The following is a 17,258-nucleotide window of genomic DNA, read 5'->3' as shown; positions in this document are numbered from 1 at the left end:
AGATATGATGTACTGGTGGGCAAAATCATCCAGAGGAACTAGTACTGTAAGAGAAAAGGAGAAGTAGATAGCCTAAATTGAAGTCAATGTTATAAAATTTGGGGGGCGGGGATACTGGGAACTGAACCCAGGAGCATTCTACTTCTTAGCTACACCCTTAGTTCTTTTCATTTTTTGTTTCTTCGTTTGTTTTGAGGCAGGATCTCCCTAGGTTGCTGAGATTCTCTCTATATTGCTGAGTCTATGGAAGCTGCTACCCTCCTGTCTTAGCCTCTCCAGTACTGGGATTACAGGTGTGGACCACTATGCCTGGCTCAGTGTAATTAATTTACTAGTAGGACAGGTATTAGACATCTGTAAAAAAAAAAAAAAAAAAAAAAAAACTCCAAGGGGAGTCAGATGCAGTCTGTCTACCATGGCTAAAACTTTGTAAAGGGGACCATGGGAGACCTAGTTATTACTTCTCAAAGGACTCCTTCTGCTTGGGTCCATCTTTTCTACAAAGTAAATAATGCAAATTACTGAAAGCAAAAAGGTTCCTTTATTTCAGAGCCATATATTCGGAAGATAATTGTTATAAGAAGTACAAAAAGCTCAAATTGCCAGAGAACTGCAAGGGTAATTGCATTTCAGAAAAGTTAATCTTTATTTAACTTTCCTACACCATGTACTCACAGCACTGAAAACTGTCATAACCTCCCTGTTTCAGAGTAAGTGGATTATTTATTTGTGATAATGGGCACATATGCTCATTAACATGATGTCATAAACAGCTGAATTAAACGCATTATGTGTTCTGTGACATAAATAAGGTGCTCAACACGACTTTGTGTTTAAAATATAGGTCCCGGGAAGAACAAAAAAGCAATAAATGCTTTTTAATATAGTTGCCTTGTCTTGAATTCTAAATTTATTTCTCCCTTATTAATGTGACTCGTATGGAAATTGTGTGTATTATTCTCAAGAATTATCTTGACATTCAACGACAGTAAAGAATCATTTCTGCTTTTTCATCTTTAATGTAGTTCTAGTCGGGTCTTTGCTATTTTGTGTTTCTTTTCTGGTAAAGGAGGAATCTGTGTATATACAGGAGAGTCATTTAGAGGGCCATCAGTCTGTGCAGGAAAAGCTTACGGTTGGGTTCAAGTGATGGATGCCCGCCGCCCATCCTAGTACCGAACATTTCCAAACCGGATGTTGAGTTTAAAGATTGTGTAAAGTGCTTCCTGTGGCAGATGAGGGAACTGAGGTTCTGAGAACTCAACAGTCATTTCTGAGTCACATATTTTTAAATAATAGAGCCATGAACCATGACCAGGGGCTAGCAATCCAGACTCTCAATTTGATGTACTTTTCTACTTAGAAGAACAGGCTGCGCTATATTTAGGTTGGCTTTGTAAAAATGATCTGTGGGGAGAAGGATCTTATTTGCCAGTGAGGGGGCCAGGCTTGTGCCATTTGGGATCTTTACCAGGATCAGTTATTAGAGACTTAAATGCTCATTTAATCTTTATATCTATTTGAGCAAAGTTTTGGATGCTCCCTTTGGGCATGTGGCCCGGTTGAATAGGAGGAATGTGTGACAATGACTTAGGTAGTTCCCTGGACTGAGTATCTGACCAAGAGCATAAGGTTTGGAAACATGTGTTGTGCAAAACAGGCAGATGATAAAAAAGGGGGAAACAGAAGCCGTTCAGCTTTATCTTCCCTATAAAATGGGGTATATAATGCTGGCCATGGCTCGTGGCTCTGTTATTTAATCAGCATGGATCAACCCCTGATTAAGAAAATATGGATAATATCTAGTTTAGGTACCTGCCATTTATTTATTTGACATTATTTAGTTAGTTTTTGTGCCACTGGGGGTGGAACCCAGGGGCTTTTTCTACCTCCGGGCTATACTCTCAGACCTTTTTTATACTTTATTTGGAAACAGGGTCTCACTAAGTTGCTAAGAGCCTCACTAAGTAGCCAAGGCTGGCTTCGAACCTGTGCAATTATTCTGTTGTCTCAGCCTCCCAAGTGCTGGGATTACAACTGTGCGCCACCACACCCGGCGGTACCTGCTTTTTAAATGATAGGAAGTTGAAAAGCTTTTGCAAAATATGGTTAAAATATACTTATTGGAGATAAAGATGCTAGTGAAACTGAGGCTGTTATCCTGAGGAAAAAACAAAGGCCAAAACATAATTTAGGTGGTATTTTTATAAGATGAAAGGCTACTTCAAAAGAATAATGGACCCTGCTGGACATGGTGGTACACATTTGAAATTCCAGTAGAAATTCCTTCCACTTGGAAGGCTAAGAAAGGAGGGATTATGGGTTTGAGATCAGCTTCAGTACTGAGCCAGACTATCAGCAACCTAGCAAAACCTGTTTCAAAGCAAAAACAAAAAAGGCTGGGGTGTAGCATGGAGTTAGAATGCCCCCCAGTTCAATTCCCAGTTACCCCTCCCCTCTCACACACACAAAGAATAAAGGACCATGACAAGAAAATGTCTTTTTTTCTTCTATTTTTTTTCTTCTGCTTTTTCTCACACAAGGTTGTTCTAGAGAATATGGGAGTAAATCATGGACAGAAAATTCTGTTCAACTCTAAGAATGAATCAATATTGAAATCAAGATACTAAGGGACAAGGTAGAATCTTTAGCCTGAGAGATTATTCAAAATTGGTATTGGAGGCACTTTGCCTTGAATGATTTAGGTGTACACTGGTCTGAGCCAAAGGTCAGATAGATCCATGACCTCCTGAGACCATTTCAAAGTCTGATTCAACAACAAAATGTTCTGACTAGTGCTGTGCTGCCGGCTTCCAAAAGGGCATGCTGTAATTATAATTGCCCCATTCCCCAGGATTTTTAAAGGACTATCTATTCCTCCTGTTAATTCCTTATGTTTATTTATGAACAATCTAATCCAACTATAATATTCTTTTAGATGTCTAGACACATGAGAAACATTTGGATTAAAATTAATATACTTCAGAGATTTTAGGTAGTAGCTTTATTGACCTGCTCCTGCAGGTAGTATAATCTATTTTACAATCTACCTGAACTTGGTTCTAAATGATTTTGCCCATACTCGAGTTGATTTTTATAAAACCTTATATTGAGATTTTAAAAAATTATTAAGTGCTATTAGATGAATAAAAAGATAGAAATAGTCCTTAAAATCTTAGTTACTTCCCTACTTGCTATTGCTACTTTAAAGTACCTGATTTTATTTGGGAGGCTGAGTCAGAAGGATCACAGCTTCGAGGCCAACCTCAGCAACTTAGTGAGACCCTTTTTCAAATTAAAGAATAAAAACTAGGGCTGGGGGTGTATCTCAGAGGTTGAATGCCCCTGGGTTCCATCTCCAGACCCCAAAAATAAAAAACAATACAGTAGGTTGGGGGTGTAGCTCAGACATAGAATGTCCTTGGGTTTAATCCCAAATAAAATAATAATAATAATAATAATAATAATAATAATTTGAAAATACTCAGTTTCTAACTAAATTTTAAATTACTGACAAATATTAGATAACAGTCATATCTAGAATTTACAGTCTTAATTTCTCAGTGTTTTCAAGAGACCAGTTTTTTTTTTTTTATTAATTGTGGCTACCTCAAATGGGAACTTCTTTTGCTTAACCCAATATCCATGATTTTAAGTTTACTTATTCTTGGACACCTCTAAAGGAAGGGCAAGAAATTTATCCCTGAGATTCCTTCGATCATGCAAACAAATAATATTCCCCTGTGCTCTCATTTCAGGTTTCCAAATTAAAGCTTTCACATCCCTGCGCTTCCTGTCGGAACCTTCCGATGCAGTCACGATGCGGGGAGGAAACGTCCTCCTGAACTGCTCTGCAGAGTCAGACCGAGGAGTTCCGGTTATCAAGTGGAAGAAAGATGGTATCCACCTGGCCTTGGGGATGGATGAGAGGAAGCAACAACTTCCAAATGGGTCTCTGCTGATACAAAACATACTTCACTCCAGACACCACAAGCCCGATGAGGGACTTTACCAGTGCGAAGCGTCTTTGGGAGACTCTGGATCGATTATTAGTCGGATAGCAAAGGTTGCAGTAGCAGGTAGGTGAAACCTATCATCTCTTCTCATTCTTATGGGGGTAAGAAAACATTTATTGTAGAAGCAATGTATATTTAAAAATATTTGTATTTTAATTGAATAATTGCATTTTATGTGCCTTAATGTGATGTTTTTTGATACATGTGTATGTTGTAGAATGATTATATGAAGGTGATTAGCATACTCCTCACCCCACATACTTACAATTTTTTGTCGTTGCTGAGAATACTTAAAATGACTCATTTAGCAGTGATGATATATACTTATTAACTATGGCCATTGTGCTGTGCATTAGACTACAGAAATGTACTTTGTGTAACTGGAACCCTTTGGCAAATATCTTCCCATTTCACACCCCTCCACCCCACTAGCCTCTGATAACTACCATTTTAAGTTTTAGTTTGTGATTTTGACTGTTTAAACCCCATATATGTGTGAAATAATGCAATATTTGTTTTAATTTCCCTGTCTTATTTCACTTTAATAATATCTTCCAGGTTCATCCATGTTGTCAAAAATAATAGGACTTCTTTCTTTTTGGAGACTAAATAGTATTTCATTGTGGATATACGTCACATTTTCTTTATCCATTTATCTATAGGTGGACACATAGGGTGATTCTTGCATATTTTATATAATGGTATCAGAAACATGGGATTAGAGATATTCATTTGTGATACTTATTTCATTTCCTTTGAATACAATCACCTGATGGTAGAATTGCCACATCATTCAGTATATCTATTTTTAGTTTCATGAGGAATCACCATACTGTTTTACATAATGTATATACTGATTTATTTTCTTACCAACAATGTACATTTTTTAAAAAAAGGAAAGACATAAAAAATTCATGTCTCATTGTCGCAACTGTCTTTCCCTCTTAAATTAATTTGAGAAACAGTAGGATCTCAATAATTACCAAAATATTATGAGAATATGTTTTAAAATGTTTGCTCTAATTGATTGACTGCTTATGTCTATAGGAGGACTTTTTGTTAATAGGCAAAAATAGAACATAAATTCCTGATTAATTCCATTTTTCTAAATTGAATCTTTGTATGGTGTGACCTATAACATATGTATTTCAAGTAAGAAATAATAATTTCCACTTGTGATTCAGAATTTCTTAGTGTTTGATATCATTGGCTCAATAGCTGAATGATTAGCTGAAAAGTTTTTCTTTTTATCTGGATACATTGATAGGAGGTAGACCCTGAATAAAAACATGGAATGTCCTGGAATTCATGACATTGTTATTTCTGCTCTACTACTCCTGTTAGTGGGCAGATCATAATTATTTATTATTGCCTTGTAGCATTAGACCTACAGAGAGAGAGAAAACAGATTTTTGCTTTTGCTTGTTTCTATAATGACTCAACTAAAAGTTGGGCTGTGATTTATTTTAGAATGTAATATGGAACATTAAACAAGGCAAACATCCTGCAGATAAAGTAGCCAACTATTCTGATCTAACCTGTGTCCTGTGTCCTGAAATTCCTTAAGTACCAGATAAAACTAGTTTTGGTCACCCTACCTAGAAGTAACCACGCCTGTGTAAGCAAGGACAGACTGGATAGACAAGACTCATGCCACCTGGGACCTGTGAGTAACAGGTGTCTGAAATTTGACTGATGAATGCAAAGTGTAGAGAGAAGTGACTTCACATGATAATTAGGATTGATTAAGAGGAACAAATTGGAACAAGTGCTGAGGATGGGGCAGAGGCTACACTTCTAGAATGTTCCAGAGGAAGTGGAAAGGGTGCAGTTTGACTCCGTGTCATTTGTATAACTCTGGACCTGCAGATCCCACCCACCAGTTGTGGGCAGTCCCGAAGCTGCGCTGCCGACACAGATGAATCAGACTGGCATTTTGTTGCCCTATTACCAAAGGCAGCTGCATCGGCACTGTTGATGAAAATGCTCTGATAGGTTGCAGATTCAGTTTTCCTGCGATCTAGATTCACTTTTACGTGTTCTCTGTTTCAATGGCAAAATGAAGAATGATTCCTTCCCTCCGTGATATTAAAATAAAGTGGCTTTGACTTTAGTATTCTGTACAAGGATAAGTTCACAGATTCAGTCATTGAGTTGCAATCTAATATTAGATTGTATCATTTCAAGGCAATAAGGCTGTTCACAGCATTTTAAACACTTACCAGGCTGTTTGGCAACACAGAATACATCAATGTTATGTCTGCTGAGGTTAAGATTGCCAAACCACGAGAATTCACAAGGGGCATATATCTTCCTTGTAATAAAGACCATGGACCTGATTTAATCTCATTTTTAAAGCATTAGCAGTCAATAAACCAGTCACCACTAAAAGGTAACAGCCGGCTTTGCTTGGGTAAAAAAAAAAAAAATGTTCTGTACCCTCAGGTGTGGTGTAGGGCCCATTTAATAGAATGCTCCTCGTTCGGTTTTGCCTTTTCAAGTGTCTTTTGATCAGGAGTGTGGCAGAGGAAATCTGTCTTTAATCAGTCAGAACATTTTATGCCATGGTTCTGCCATGTGGCATGCTTCTTATATTCAAGGAACTTCTCAAGTGCTGTTTAAACCCTCAGTGTACACTTGGCTGGAGAAAGATGGAGAGTAGGAAAGATAAACTTAGGACTATGATCCCCTCCGATACCTGTTTAAAGTCATAGTGTAACAGGCTAATGACTGTGGGCGTCTCTGGTAATTTTTAGTTCAATTAGTAAAGAAAACCTGGGCTATCAATTCTCCATTTGAAAGCAACTTGAACAATCCTGGCTGGAACTTGGGAATTTCATTTCCATCCAATTAGTTTTAATCTCAAAGGCACAGCAGACTTTCTCTGCCATGCATGTCTCGATTTAGTCCTAAGATTGAGCTCGAGGAGAGATGCAGAGGTGGACTTTATTTATCTATAGAACTTCTTCTGCTTCCTCTCTATTCTGTGCCTAGTAAAGCATCTGCCATGTTTACTAGCAGGTGTTTATCTTGCCAGTGAAGACACAGGCTTTATGCCACATGGAGATCTCCACCCCCGTCACCCTGGCCTCTCCTTCTCTCCCTCCTTTGTCCCTTCTCCTGCTTTGTTGAATTTGACCAGGTAAGTTAAACGCCCATACATCTCTGCATATAGAAATATACTTTTGATAGACTGAGTTGGAATTTGCCTTTTACTATACTGGTCTACAAATTAACCATCAATGACTTTGCAATTAGAAAATGGACTGTGTCGGATGATAGTAATCTACCTCTTAGGGCAGCTGTGACTCTTTAGTGACATCTAGGATGTGAAGTTCTCCTGCAAAGCAAGAGTCCTAAGAATGTTTATTACTGTGTTATTACAGTTATCGAATTAGTAACTAACAAATTTAAATATTCCCATGTGATTATAGAAAACATTTGGTGGTGGTGAAGGGTGTAGGCTACAAATCCTGAGTCATAAAAATTATAACCGTGGATCAAATATCTGCCATTGCAACTCATGAACACAAACTGAAAAGCCTGAATTTATTTTTCACTAAGTGGAAACCATGCAGTTTTCTTGGCAAATGGAACTAAAATACCTCTGGCTAAGAGACTTTTGTCTAGTTAATCTGTAATCATGTCAATGCAGCCAATAAATTCGTACTGGCTAGACCAGGAGTTTTAGATAGAACAACTGCTGCGATCATTTATGTAAAAGATTTGGGACACTCATCTTATTGTTCTTAATGCCCTTTAACTTAGAAAGAGTTACTCAAGTGGGATCCATAGGAATTATCTAGACTAGACTGGGAGTTTCCCATAACTGTCCCCTTTCTCCAAGACAAACCATTGACATTGCTATGATTTAGAAATGTGCTAAAGTCTGGGACCCCAGTGCAATGATGTTCACAGTTGGGATTTGGAGGAGGTGATTGGATAATTAGGGCTTTGCTCACATCAGTGGATGGATACATTGATTAATTTATCATTTCAAAGGTTTGTTAGGAAGTATTGAAAATCGTAGAAGGTGGGACCTAGTTGAGGGGAGTGGGTCCCGTGGATGTGCCCCTTGGGGAGCCTTTTTTTTTTCTTTCTCTTTCTCTGCTTCTTGGCTAGCATGAGGTTAGCAGTTTTTCTCCACCACACTTTTGCATCATCATATTCTGCCTTCCCTTAAGCCCAGTGTAATGAAGCCAGCCAATCATGTACCCAAACCTCTGAAAAGATCCTCCTTTAGGCTCAGGTACTTTGTTACAGTGACAGAAAGCTGTCACAAATACAAATATCAGTGTGAACAAAAGCCAAATAAAACAGCCGCTCTGAACAGTCCTAAAGGACCCATCTTATTTCACATGTACTGATACGAACATGACCAGCTGTCCTCCCGTCCATGTACCTGTTCACACACATAGCTACTTGTCCACATACTTCTCCTGGTCTCTAAGGAGCAGAGTCGGGACCTACATGCATCTTCTGCCTGTAGTTACACCCTTGGAGATGGACTGAGATGGTACCTTCCTCAGTTAAGTATCACTGACTTCAGGATACATTATAGAGCACTGTGTCCAGTCAGATTAATTTTTTGTTATTTTTTCAGTACTTATATCAGTAAAAAAAAACAACTGAATTACTTTTATAGCTTTTTATAAAGTATATTAATACACATTGTAATACTTAGAAATCTCAGTGATATGGATACACCATTTGACAGAACAGAGGGAAAGTTCTAAGTGTCTTTCTGTGTACAGAGACTGAAACTCTGGACACACAATACTCCTTATTACTTTACTTCTCAGTCAAAAGACTAGAGTTAAATACACTGTTTCCCATCCAGTAACCTGTTTTTAATCAATTAAACTATCTAAAATATAACAAGGGGAACATGATTTGTTTTACTTATAAATTTTGTCTCTTGAAAATATCAATTCTATGGAGAAATAAAGTGATATGAAAATGGTTTCCAGCCGGGCGTGGTGGCACACTCTTGTAATCCCAGCATTCAGGAGGCTGAGACTAGAGGATCGCGGTTAGTGGTTAGCAGACAACCTCAGCTATTTAGTGAAGGCCCTCCTCAACTTTGTGAGACCCTGTTTCAAAATAAAGAATAAAAAATAGGGCAGGGGGTATAGCTCCGAGGTCAAATGCCTCTGGGTTGCATTCCCAGACCCGCAAAAAAAAAAAAAAAAAAAAAAAAAAAGTTTCTTTTTCTTTTGAGATGAGAGAATTTTGCTATTATAGTTAAACATCTCCTAAAAAAACTTTTGAAAATAAGTTCATAAATAGTATTCTAGGAACATAATTTGGCTATCTTTTATTTTTGCAAGTGATTCTATGATCCAAGTCAACTTTGCATATCCCCCCCCCTTTTTTTTTAAATCAAGAAAATAAAAGAGCAACTAAATTGCATTTACTTGAGCTGTTATTTCATTCAGGGACATGTTTTTTTTTCTTCCCTATTATATGTTTCAAGATGCAAATTGTCTCACTCTGCTTTTAAATAACACAGGCATTGTAATTAAAATTCCCCTGTGCTTAAAAAAAAAATAATTAGTTACTCAAGGAGTCGTTGCAGTGAATTCCTTTCCAGAATGCCTCCCATTTAAATGAGTTATGAAATAATTAGAGAAAGCATATTGTGGTGAGAGAAGCTAGAAAGAAGCATTTCGTGAAATGATAACCTGACCTTTCCATTCTTACTTAAAAGGAAGCAGAAAAAGGAGCTTGTCTGAGAGGAAGGGAGAATAAACTACATTGCCCCGGGTCACTCAAATGTTATATAAAGGAAACAGCAAGAGAAATGCTCATATTCCTTCTCTCTACAGGAGCAAATATAAGAATCTTGCCTAGAAGGTCAAGTTCATCCAGTGAAACAGTTTGGAAAATGTATCCCAGGGCCCTTGAATACTCTGAAAATTCTATTTTAGGAAAGTTCAGGTGCAAAGCAAAGCTTTTCATTTACTCTCAAATGCTGGGCAGAAAAATAAACTTTTCGGACATAATGTATCTTAGCGGTCTTAATTATCACTATTAGCTAAATGTTTTGTTTTTTGGTGGTTAAAACATGAAAGAAAAATAAAATCTAAGAAGAAGTTAGATGCTATAAGTAATTGTTGTATGTGTGCTAATCTTATTTTCCTTTAATTTTATTGCCAAATAAAACTGGGATAATCACTGATTTTGCCCCAATGCCTGCTCACCCACGTACCCTCATACCCTCAACTTAAATAATTGCATTTTACACATTAGCATTTTAGTTGCCTTCTTCCAAATCAATTAACTCTGCAATAAAATTAGAATAGAAATATATTCCTAAAAAATATGCAGAGTGGAAAGACATCTACTACATTATAAAAATTACAATAGAGAACTTGACAGGGCTTTTTATAATAGAAACATCAACAAAATAACTTAAAAAAATTCTTCCAACCTTTCATTTCTTTTCCTTTGTTGTGAATTCTAGTTCGTATGACAATGGAAATAGCTAATTATTCATTCTAAATTTAATCAGCATCTTAAGAGCATGGTTCTTTTATTCATCTCTTAAGCTATAGACAGTGTGGTTTTTGCTGGTTCTATAATGAATAGGATAGAATAATGTCTAAAATAACTAGATGATAGTAACCAAAGTCGCTCTCTCTCTCTTTTTTTTTTTTTTTTTTGTGGTATTGGGGTTCCTGGAAGCCCCTCTACCTCCGGGCTACACTCTCACGGGCTACACTCCCAGACCTATTTTTTTAACACTTTTTATTATTTGGAAACAGGGTCCCTTAAGCCAGCATGGCTGGCTTCGAAACTGCACGACCCTCCTCTCTTAGCCTCCCAAGCGCAGGGATTACAAGCGTGTGTCACCACGCCCGGCCCCAGAGTCTCTTTTGAATTCTAGAAGACCCCTTTGGAATATAAAAACTTATTTTCTTGATAAAAGTGAGGCTAACATCTAAATCATAAAGATATTAGAAAGAAAAAATAACATCTTGCCCTCACCTATCACAAGGTCATGCAGACACCACAGTGACAAAAGACAAATTAACAGGAGAAAACACATTTTTTTTTAAATTTTAAGCATCACTTTTATTTATTTTTTAATTTTTATTTTTATGTGGATCATATTGATAATGGCATACATTTGGACTGTGCTTGATCCCCTCCCCCACCCCCATTCCCTCTTCCCCCTCCCTACAGTGAGTGTCCAGGTTAGCCATGCTACATTCATCCGTGTACACATATTTTAATGTAGCTTCTCCGTGAATCAACCTTGGCCTTATTTGTCTCCTCTTCTTCCATTTCAGCTTTGCTGAGGTTTAGAAAACACGTTTATTTAACCAAACTGGCCCAGGAGTCTTCAGAAATGAGTATCCACAGACTTAAGGGAGGGATGTGTTTTAAGTCTAATGAAGGAAATAGTTAAGGAGAAATTGATGTCCTCACAAAAAGGAGGCATGATACGGTGGTAACAAACTGAAGGAAACTCAGCAAGGTCTGCTTATTCATTATATTTTCTGTGACTCTAGCTCACATTTTTTCCCTCCAGGTCACCTAGCACATAATGATCTTCTAACGTTTTTTAGGGAAGATAGTTTATAGAATTCCTTTCACTAAAAAAAATAGAAGGTCAAAAAGAGACCTCCAAGGTTCCACATTTTGGGGTAGTATTTCCTGTACCACACATCATTAAGTGGATAGGTTAGGAATCATGAGTGGAAATCCCTGATTAGGTTATAACTGAGAATAAATTAACTAATGTATTTTTACTTTTACAAATTTAACTCTATTACTGATTTTTCCTGTTACATTTTCTGTCCATGGTAAACATTCACTATTCATATTGAATACTGTATATATAAACCTTTGAGTTATGGTATTTACATATACATAAAGTTTTTCTACAAAGTAAGGGGACATTTAAACCAGGGAAATATTCTAGTAAACAAGTACCAAATTAGCTGAGGAAAAAAAAACATGGAAAATATCACTGTTTATGGTACCTAAATCATCTTAATCTTTCCTGTCATGAGCAACAATATTTATAGTGGAAATACTAAATATAAATACTGACACAATGACTCATCTTTAACAAATTATCATTTCAATACTCCAACTTTCTGTTTATAATCTATACCTGTAATATCTATAATAAGCAAATTAATCAATTGACCATTTATCCCACAATCAATAAATATGTCTATTATTTGGTAGAGGTGAAAGCCACATATTTCCTAAAGCAGTCACATATTCTTGATACATAAAATAACTTGTTTGGGACATGGGATTGTGCATTTAGCATAAAAAATGATAAATCAGTGACAAATATTTTGAAAGCAGTTAAGTAATCACAGTAGATCCCAAATTATCTCTGAACTTTAAAATATACTGAAAATAAATGTGCATACACACACACACACACACACACACACACACACACACACACACACACACGGAGCTATGACGCCCAGTGCTATAGCCAAATGTTCTTTGGAACATTGCTATTAAAAGACAAAACCTGAATGTCAGGAGTTAGAACATTTACCAGTGAAAATGCCGGCTTGAAAACTCATCACAGCATCTGAAAAACAGCCCTGTTGGACGCAGAATTCATCGTAGGTAAGTCCTTACCTGGGGTTTATCTCTAAAAGCAACTCAGGCATGGAGGCGTCTGCTGTGACTGGATCATCCCAGCCCTGAGGCCTCATTTCTGCAGGCAGTTAAGCACCAAGGTTTTGGTGCTGCAGAGGGGCAGAGAGGCATACTGCACATCACATCTTAGCGGAGCCAGCTCTATTTGCTCAGTTAATGGCAATAGACATTCTGATTTCTGTGTTTATATATTCTGAAAACATCTGTATATTGTTAAGTGATTGGGGTTACCCTATAGATAATCCTAACCCAGCTCACCCAAGGACAAAAATATAGAACAGACACACACCTTCCCTCAGCTTTCCATCGAGAAGGCTTTCCCTACTGTAGCCTTTATATCTTAAATCTAATGATAAATAGCACATTCATGAAATATACCTTTTGATTTATGATCCCTGTACTATTACTGTTCTGTTACACATATTCTTCAGAACTGCTTTGTAAAAAAAAAAATAGTTTCATTTTAACCCTGAGAGTTTACCACCCTTAAAAAGCACTACTCATCAGGTTCATTTAGGGAGATTCCACCTGGAACATTTCACCGAAGAGCCTATTTAAGAAAGTGTGTTAAAGATTAATAAAGCCTATACAGCTTCAACATAAAATTTCAGTGCTGGCTGATTTTATTGGATTGGATTTTGTGGCCCCTCTTGCAAGGGTATTCATCTCTAAAGGCTAGAACATGACATAAAAAGTAATTAGTAATTTTTTGACCCAGGCACTGATTCCAGGGGTATTCTTTGGATCCCGCAGTGCATTGGACATTGTATGAAATAATATTGTGGCTATTTCTTTAAGGTTATTTCCACTTGAGTCTCAGCCTAGGAGGCACCTAGGTTTGTAGAATACAGTTGCAGATAACATAAATGGACCTGTTGACCATGGAAAATATCCAGGGTTTGCTTATGGCTATTGAGAAATACTTTATATGTCATAAATATACCTCTCTGAGAATATGTAATTCAGTGACTATTAGAATATACATAAAGTGCAAGCATTATCACTGTGATTCTAGATCATTTTGTCATTTTCAGATTTTCTCCACTAATGTCCTAGAAAACACTAGTCTACATTCTATCTGTATTTTTTATTTTTATCACAAATGAGAGCATCTGATTATCCTGTAAGTATTCTGTGGCTTATTTTTTATGTAGTGATGTATTTTGGACATCATTCTGGTATTATTCTTCCAAATCAGTCTTAGACTTTTAAATTTATGCAGATTATTTCATGTTTTACCATTTATATTTTAACAACTATTTTGTTTATATATTTTTATTCTTGCTAATAACACATTAATATATTTCTCTTCAGTGGATTCCCATTTGCATGTATTATTGACAGGCTAAGGCATATACCTAGCAACATGGTCATTGAATCAAATTGTATGATCATTTTCATAGATACTAGTAGATTCAGGAACATTTTGTTGGCCTGGATCTAAAACTGAGAAGCTAAGCCAGGCACCATATTGTATATTTATAATTCCAGCTATTCAGGAGGCTGAAGGATCTCAACTTTGAGGCTAGTCTTGGCAACTTAGGACCTGTCTCAAAATTTAAAAAATAAAAATAAAAAAGAAGCCATAATTTGTCTTATTGCCTTTAACTGAGAAAATAGGATGGTTTTGAAGTCCCCCTTGCAGCAAGTGGGGTGAGAGAAGCCCCATGATGGTGGGCATGGTGGTACTGAGACAGGAAGGTCTCAAATTAAAGGACAGCCTCAGCAATGTAGGGAAATGCTTGGCAACTGAGTGGGATCCTGTTTCAAAACAAAAACATAAAAAAAAAAAAACTGGGAATATAGCTTGGAGGTAGAATGCCCCTAGACTCAATTCTCAGTACCATAAAAGAAGGAAGAAGGAAAGAGGAAGGAAGAAGAAGGAAGGAAAAGCTGCCCATGAAAAACTCTTCTTTTTCCTAAGTGGTGATACAAGCCCTATGTAGTACTTCCTTCTGAGTCTCTGGCCTGTTCCCATGAAGCAGCTGGTCCTTCCCTGTCCAGAGAAACATCGTGCAAAAGTGCAATGACATATGAGTCTCTTTAAAGCTCTTAATATCAATATTGTTCCATTGTGCCATCTGTGTCTCTGCGTAAAATAGTAAGGATTAATTAATGACTGCATTAGACACCACTTGCATGATGTTTAAATATTTGATTTTTTTTTTTTTGGTGGTACTAGGGTTCCTGGACGCCCTTCTACCTCTGGGCTACACTCCCAGACCTATTTTTACATTTTTATTTGAAAACAGGGTCTCCTAAGCCAGCGCGCGCGGCTGGCTTCGAACCTGCGCGATCCTCCTGTCTCTGCCTCCCAAGTGCGGCGATTACAAGCGTGCGCCACCATGCCCGGCTTGATTTGATTCTTTGATGATATTGTGCACATCACTTAATTATCACTTTGCCCAAGTCAGTAAAGTTTGCCATGGCTTTGAAGAGCTTTCTCTGCACCAGAAAACTTTGGGACACTTTTTTATTCTTTTGCTTCTAGAAAGGCATGAGAATCGCAAGATGACTGTTACCCAAGCTGGCCTTGAACATACCACCAAAGTAAATGATAATAAAAGACATAAAGATGCTCCTGGGATTAAGTGAATCAGGCTAATGGATTATATCTATTTTCATATAATTCTTGATTACTTACAACTGATATAGAAAATTATCCCCATCTTATACTATTTACTTTTATTAAAATATGCAAGCACTCATCCTATTTTGCCAGAGGTCTAAATTTATTTGTTCCAACAAAGCTATCTTTTCTAAATCCCTTTTGCCTAATTTAAATGTCTGTAGAAAAAGAGATTTTTGAAAGCTTTTTCTAGAAAATATTCTAATGATCAGCATTATTTATGTTGCCTGTGTAGTTAGGTAAATTATTTCAGCCATTTTTCTTGCCCCCATAATTATGCTTTTAGAAAATATAAGTCCATAACATAATACTACAGCAATAAGCATATTATTTATTTATTTATTTATTTATTTATTTATTTATTTATTTATTTATTTATTGTGGTACTGGTGATTAGTCCCAGGAGCATTCTAACCTTCCCAACTACTATTTTTTTCTTTTTTAATTTTTGTTTAGAAACAGGGTCTTGATAGGTTTCTGAGAGTTTTTCTATGTTCCTGAGGCTGCCCTCAAATCTGTGATCCTCCTGCTTCAGCCTCTCCAGTACTTGGGTAACAGGTGCATACTACCATGCCCAGGTCTCAATAAGCATTTCAGTACTTTTGAAAGATAATGGGAATGCAGAGTTGAGAATGTGTGTTAGGCTTGGAGAAAATAACAAGGGTGTTTATAAATGAAATACCACTACAAATGGCACCACAGTTTGGAGGAGGAAAGCAATTTGGCGAAGTGAAAGATGTTAAATGTTTTAATTTTCTCCCATGCCAGTAAAATCTTGTAAAACAAGGTGACATATTAAATTTTCTATAGTACAGTGGCTCCAAGAGCCTGTCAACATTTTCATTATAAACTCCATTTTCAGAGCTTTATAACTCAGCTTTAAGAATTCACTCTGGCTTGACATTTAATGCAAGGTCTTACCTGGGGAACATGTGTTTCACATGGTTTAAAAATTATGAGTTTATCCATGTCTCCTTTTATAATGAGTAACCTTTTCATACATTTTCCACTTGGCCGCTGTGCCTCAGAAATTGAAGGCAGAGGACTGACATGAGATAGGTCACTGATGGGGGGTGAAACTACAAATGTGGTCAACACAGGCCAGGGCTGCCAATTTTTTATTACTGAGTCTTACAGCCATACTAATCACTCAAGTGATCATAGAGAAGGCAGGAATTCCATTACACTGCGCCGAATATCTTGGTCTAGACTTTGGGCTAACCAAGGTGTTTTCTATGCTAAATCTCGACAGACTAGACCCTGATTGACTGGAGAGTTCTTAGTCCCCAGTCTGCTTTAACATTTGTTATTATTTTAAAGAGGGCATAAGACCTTTACCTAATGCTCTGTAGTATTCATGTATTCACTGTGGCCAAAATACCTGGGAAAATTTAGAAAAGTAGAGGTTCATTTTGTCTCACAATTTCAGAAGTTCAGTTCAGGTTTAGCTGGCTTCAAGCCTGAAACATTCTAGTGGCAGAGTGGGCAAAGGACACTGCTCAGGGGAGCAGGGAGCAGAGAGAGTGCGAGGAGGGGCAGATAAAGTCCTTAAGGCCACAGTTTAACTGCGCCGCTTCCTTCAACCATGCCCCATCTCTGAACCTTGCTGAAATGGGGACAGAGCTTTCAACATATGAGCTTTACGAAAATATTCAATATCCAAACCATAACAAGTCACACTTTCCTTCCTCTATCTCCCTGTCCCTCTCTGTGTCTCTGTCTCAGCCTCTGTCTCTGTCTCAATCTCTCTCACTTTCTCTGTATGAATAGTTATTTCTTTCTTTATATCATACTTCAAACAGTAGAGTCTTGGATAATATAATTCTATAAGGCAGCTATCTTCTTTACACATTACATTATGAAATACTGACATATAAGTATACTGAAGAATGACTTTATGAAAAATAATTAGAACACTGAGGGAGAAAAGAAGAAGAAAGCAATGAAAAATAAAAATGCTAGTTACTATGTAG

General features: G+C 37.1%; 1 protein-coding gene across 1 annotated transcript in view; it reads left to right on the top strand.

Annotated features, from left to right (window-relative positions):
- The window catches only part of DCC (DCC netrin 1 receptor), a gene marked incomplete at both ends in the record, with an annotated part of 1,196,613 nt that overhangs the window by 405,545 nt on the left and 773,810 nt on the right, over nucleotides 1-17,258 (top strand). The window contains one exon of the mRNA XM_080714768.1: nucleotides 3,759-4,079. Within this exon, the coding sequence (XP_080570894.1) occupies nucleotides 3,759-4,079 (321 nt within the window). The remainder of the gene's footprint in view (nucleotides 1-3,758; nucleotides 4,080-17,258) is intronic.

This window comes from Muscardinus avellanarius (genome assembly GCF_963383645.1).
Source record: "Muscardinus avellanarius genome assembly, chromosome: 17".
Taxonomy (NCBI): domain Eukaryota; kingdom Metazoa; phylum Chordata; class Mammalia; order Rodentia; family Gliridae; genus Muscardinus; species Muscardinus avellanarius.
The sequence above is the reverse complement of the archived record's forward strand: the minus strand, read 5'-3'. Positions and strand labels throughout refer to the sequence as shown.